The sequence below is a fragment of the Carettochelys insculpta genome, chromosome 3 (assembly GCF_033958435.1).
Source record: "Carettochelys insculpta isolate YL-2023 chromosome 3, ASM3395843v1, whole genome shotgun sequence".
Taxonomy (NCBI): Eukaryota; Metazoa; Chordata; order Testudines; family Carettochelyidae; genus Carettochelys; species Carettochelys insculpta.
In genome coordinates this window covers 107,168,997-107,174,996 of record NC_134139.1, presented here as the reverse complement: position 1 = coordinate 107,174,996, position 6,000 = coordinate 107,168,997, and the positions used below count along the sequence as shown (strand labels likewise).

At 40.0% G+C, this 6,000-nt stretch overlaps 1 protein-coding gene across 1 annotated transcript; it reads right to left on the bottom strand.

Moving 5' to 3' along the window:
* Positions 1-1,338: 1,338 nt before the first annotated feature.
* On the bottom strand, positions 1,339-2,385 carry LOC142010421 (trace amine-associated receptor 4-like). Its single transcript, XM_074988753.1, has one exon. The coding sequence runs from the start codon at positions 2,380-2,382 to the stop codon at positions 1,339-1,341; it is 1,044 nt and encodes a 347-aa protein (XP_074844854.1). The 5' UTR covers positions 2,383-2,385.
* Positions 2,386-6,000: the final 3,615 nt, after the last annotated feature.

Here is a 6,000-nt window from a genome sequence, read left to right as displayed (position 1 = left end):
AAACGGGTCAGCCTACATTTTAATGGAGTGGGCCATTCTGTTAATGACTTAAAAGTTTGCGTCTTACTGAAGAATTTTCACAACAGTGTGGAAAGAGAGGCTGCTGAACTCTCTTTTATATTCAAATTTAACACATTAACACGTGGTTTGAACCAGGACGTGAATTTTCTGGGTCATTATAGGGGCTCTTTTACATACTTGGCTTAATCTAATTCTTGACTCCTCCACCCTTCTGCCCCTCTACTCTCTGATTTGCTCACCTTGATAATTTTTTTCTTATTTGTCAGCCTTGATTACTGTTTTTGGTTCTCTGTGCCTTAAATATTGAGTCTGTTCTGGTATGGCTATGGTCTGAAGAAGTGGGTCTGTTCCATGAAAGCTCATCACCTAATACATTATTTTGTTAGTCTTTAAAGTGCTTCTTTACTGCTTTTTTGTTTTAACATAACATGCTAATTCTTAACAGTACCTATAGAGACATGCTATAAATGAGTTTCAACAAACCCTGCTGAGGATTCCATTAAATATTTTCAGTACACAGGGCACTACATGAACTATACTAAAAGATCTCCAGAAGTAAAATAGGCATAAGTCTAATTCATTCAGAACAGCCCTAACTGGTTGTCATGGCCCCTTCCCCACTCTAGCAAGACAAATGCAGAAGTGTGGGCCAGCAAAAGTACCTCCAAAACCTTATCTACCAGGTTTTGGTATAAACTTCCCCCCAAAATCCTAAAAAAACCTTAGATTTTGGGGATAAAATTCGCTGCCACCACCCAGGTAATAATAAGGAAGCCAGGGAGAGACTACTTGGAAAATCTCAGCCCCAAAAGTAAAAACCTGGAGACAAACATTAACCAATACCAGGTTAATAAAAAGAAAAAGAGAGAACTTTTATTATTACAACAATACTCATGTTGCAAGCCTCATCATGACTAGATGGAAGAGTCACAAAGTAAAACACATGGGGAGTCTCCACCATGGGCCTAGAACTTAGCTACAAGAAGAGTAAAAGAATATTTTTAAAAAGTGCACAGACATCAGATCCCACTTCCCAAACCATAAAACAATAAAGCCTAAAAGATTTCTCTAAACTTTACCCTACTTACAGAAGATTGGAGGACCTGTTCTTGGAGGGAGATATTCTGTGTCTGTCTCCCTCATGGCTGCAAAGAAGAGGAAAGACCAGAGGACTGAAAAGGGAGGAACCAAAAAATTCCTTTGTCCCAGTTTGAAATTCTTACCTACATTCCTATAGGCCAACCCCACCTGTTTAAGGAAGTTAACCCTTTTACTCCCAGGCTGCTGGCTAACCCTCATGATCATGACACTGGTTAACTAAGTATTCGTAGGAAACAATGTAAGAGAGGACGAATCTGGTCTGAAGATTCTACCAGTCACAATCATTATAAATGCTTTGCGAAACCAAGAATAAAATAAACCATAAATGATTGGATTACACGTAGAGTTAAAGTATCCCAGCCAGAGGAAGGCATTGTACAAGTCTTCAGGGGCTGAAAAGTTAATAAAAGGATCAGTTATTGTAAGAATAAAAAAAGGCAGCCAACAAAATACAAACACCCCCATGACTATACTCAAAGTTTTAGTTGCTTTGCTCTCTTTTCTTGCAGAGATTTTGTTTTTCATTTCAGAGACACATTTTATTGCTCTGGGAAGTTTGGCAATTTGTCTTGCATGTTTTCTTGCCACTGTAAATATATGGACATAGATACCCAACATCACTGTGCCTGGGAAAAAGAAGGCTATAAGAGAAGCCATCACTCCCCACAACTTGTTAAATATCAAAGAACAGAAGCCACTGCAGTCAAAGGAGGCCACGTATTCTTCAATGCCATCAATATTCAGTTCTGAGAAAACTAGACCGAAGGCAAATAAGAATGGAACAGCCCAACTAATTAATAAAAATAAAATGATCACAGGGACAGTTATTTTGGTGACATAATGCAGTGGGTCACAAACTGCATAGTAACGGTCAACAGAGATAAAGCACAGATGAAAAATGGAGGTGGTACAGAGCATTATATCAAAAGAAGTGTGGAGTTTACAGAAAAGGTCTCCAAAATACCAGCATGAATCAACAGACCTGATCATGCTGTAGGGCATTACCAAGAAACTGAGCAAAAAGTCTGTAGTTGCCAGAGAGCCGATCAGGAAGTTGGTTGGAGAATGAAGCTGTTTGAAATGAACAATGGAAATGATCACAAGCGTATTTCCACCCATTGTGACCACTGTCGCTCCTGCCATGAAGATATACATAGCCCACAGACTGATGGTCGACCTTACTTTCCTAGGACATGAATTGTTAACACAATCAAAGCAATACTGCACGTTCAGTGGACTCCAGAGTGCAGATGAATTCATTATTTGGGATTGTTAGCAGGAATGATTTCGAAAGTGTTACAATTCCATCAGTTCTGGGGGAAAGGAAAAAAAGAAAAGTTACATGACGATTAGCTGTATCTGTAGACCTGTGTTTCAGATTAGTTGAATAGCATTAATATTTCTGCAGAATAATCCCCATTTACTTCAGAGGAGCTACTCCAGACTTTCACCAGTATGAGACATAGGAGAATTTGTCCTATTCCTAATAAAAACTAGGCTGAATAAGTTCCTTAATACTTTTGAATCTTAGGGTGCTCAAAAATTCTGAATAATGTTGTACATTTTTGCTGTGGACTTTACATTCAACCCTATAAGTACTATGACAAGAGGTTTCCAGAGTGAAAGCCTCTAACAAATGACACTCTCTTCCATTGCAATTAGAGGTGGGTTATTTTTTAGGGCCCAAAGCCTAAACAATGGCAACCCCCTAACACCCGCTTGTGCCTACACTCCCCTGACTCACCCGCATATTGAGGAAAATGGAGGGAGTGCTGGGACTTGCCCTGTTCCTCCCACCTGCAGCTCCTGCTGGGAAGTGGGAAGCCCCACTACCTAGCAGGACCACTGTGTGGGTGGAGCAGGTACAGTTGTGGGGGTGTTCCTTTTTCCTGAGCCTCCTAACTAGCCAGGGCCCTGAACATGGACCTTATTTTCCCAGTGGCTAATGCAACACTGAGTGCACAGCTCTATGCATTATCTCAGACATATAGTAGACCTCCGACTTACACGATTTTGACTTATGCATTTCTTGCAATAATGCAAGTCGAATTCATGAGTGGCAGGTAGCTGGGAGCCAGGTGGAAGCCTGTATCCCAGCTCCCCTCCACAGCACTGGTCAGTTTGCCGGCTCCTGTAAACAGCGGGGAGCCAGGAAACTGACCAGTGCTGCTGTGCCTTGCTCCCAGCTCCCTGACACTTGAAATTTACCAGTGCAGTAGGGCTAGTCAGTTTCCTGGATCCTGCAAGTGGAGGGGAGCTGGGAACCAGGCTGCTGCTTGGTTCCCAGCTCCTCAGCTCTTGAAACTGACCGTCCCAGCAAGCTGGTCAGTTTCCCGGTTCCCACAAGTGGAGGGGAGCCAGGCTGTCTCTTTGTTCCTGGCTCCCTGGTGCTCACAGGAGCCGGGAACCAGGTGCAGCCAGAACTGGGGGGGCCTGAAGGCAGCAAGGCCCTTCCCCCCCAGTCCTGATTTGCATGAAATTTGACTTATGTGTGGTTGCCCAGGAACAAAACCTATGTGTAAGTCAAGGGTCTAGTGTATTGGTGGTGCTCATTCTTCCTGGAGAGACAATACAGCTTCAGAAAACTCAGACTGGCTTACGCTATGATGATTTTAACACGCAGCGCTTTGTGTAGCTGGCCAGACCTCATGGTAGAAGAATGAGAAAAACTCACTGAGACCCTTCCCATTTTAGCATGCTTGACCATAGGTCACTGAGTGTAGACCTGCAGATACATTTCTGTTTGTAACATTCATTCACTTAGCTGTATACCTGCAAGACATACTTGGCTAGGATCAAGAGAAATAAAGTAGCTTAATGCCAAAGAGTCATCTGGGGTTGCTAAATGATCTGTGGCTCACAGCATTGAAAGATTTGAAAACCAGGAGAAACACACAAATTTAGTGAACTGTATTAACCTGGGTTATGTATTATGTATTAACCTGGGTTATGGGTTGTTGTTACTTAATCAAAGCAATTGCTTTATCTACAAATCCCATTTCTTCCTTCTTTCCAGTGCTGTATCTTCATGGCCTCTCTCATGTATTATCCATCCCCTTTATTCATCCCTCACCTATTCCCGCTTTTCTTTTCTTTCTCCCAGCTTGTCACGTGCATTAAGCTGTTTCTGCACCACAGACTACATGAACACTTCCTGGCATACTTTTCCAAAATCCATTTGAAACTCCACTGCATGATAAGAATATAAACATTTGCCATTATAAATATATTGCAGGTTTACAACAGGCATGCCAGGCTAATATCAAAATGTAGAGTCATTATATTAGGGTTCTCTATCTTATCAAGATAGCCATGTAATAACAATGCTATTAAAAGACAATTATACCATGTTTAGGCTTAATATTTTGTGTTACGCAAACAGTCTGAGAAGAAACATCTAATATGTTAGTATGTTAATGCATATGCCCAGGTACATAAATGTACATGTTATGCATATGTGATTAATGCTTGTGAGTTTAATTTACATTCTTTCACAGTAGTAACATATGCAATTCTACTGCCCCAGTAATGCCAACAAAAGTTTCTGGCAACATCACAAACCACAAGATGTAATTTGTTAGGGTTTCACATACTAAAAGGGCTCCAAATTTAATTAGATACCAAGGCAAAAGATACTTACGCTAGATGTGTGCTTCATATGTTGTGGTCTTTCTCCTCTCTGCTTTTTACATCAAAGAAACAGAAAGCATTGGATCTATTGTCGGTCAAATCATTCTCCCACTGAAGACATTGAGAGTTTTAAACCTGTTTTGAGAAAAGCAGTTATTAGACCTTATGGCTACTGAAGTTTATGCCTAAAAAGCACTTAAGCCTGAGTATACCTTTACTCAAATGAGCAGTACTATTGAAATCAATAGGTCCAGCCCATGTGAAAAAGAGTGTTTGCAAGAAAGGATCTTATTACATTATCTTGATTTAAAACTTTGAAAGGACATAGGTAATTAACATGTTTAAGAAATAGCACAGCATGTGCTCAGTAAAAGCTTTTGTAAAAGTAATCTCTTTGAGACAATATTTCTAACCCAGCTCTACAGTCCTCAGTTATGAGCTCTTTAATACTATTTACATATGTTCTCTTTGTCATTGAAACTGCATAAAATTTAGAAGACCCCTTTGTCCTTCTGCAATCAGCTTCTCAGTGATCTTGCCACACATTTTAAGCTTCAGGTGACTTGTTTTTTTTCTGTAGAGTGATTCAAGTTATTCTTTTGATACAGAGACAAATAGTGCCCCTGGATGGATCACTAGAAAGCTTGTTGTCGGACAGTCATTCCGTTATTGAAACTTGAAAATCAAACATTAAGACTTCTTTCAGTACTTTACAAAACACAGTTGGCTACATCATTACGTGGGAGAAAAAGATGTTTTTACCTGATATCTCTTCATAATTCATCTCTTCTAGAAAACAGTTTTGACAGAGATTTTTGCTTTTGTTTCTGGTCTTTGGTGCCAGTTAGAAAATCTTCTGATCCAAATCAAAGAACAGTTTTACAGCTTAATTGTAAAACGTGCATAAATCTTTTTCTTATTAATGCCCAAAACTTTTCTGATGGCTTTTCTTCCATATGACACCTTTGTGGAAATGCTCAGTGAAAATATATTTGATTTTTTTCCCTCTTTCCTTATCAAATTAATTGGCTTGCTGCTAGTATATGTATATAGCAAAGAAGACCTGTAGCTGTCTCTGGGGAGTTCACAAGTCTCCTATCCCATCTTTCCTTTGACAGATTTCTTCTGTAACTCTTCATTCTGCTGATGCAACTGAAAAAGGTTATGCACATGAATCCCAGCAAGGTGATTATTTGATTTGGTTCACAGCCACATTGGAAATTCGAGGATGAACTTTGTCTCTATTGA

Excerpts from the sequence above, each read along its gene's own strand:
- LOC142010421 (XM_074988753.1), bottom strand. The coding sequence starts at position 2,382 with ATGAATTCATCTGCACTCTGGAGTCCACTGAACGTGCAGTATTGCTTT.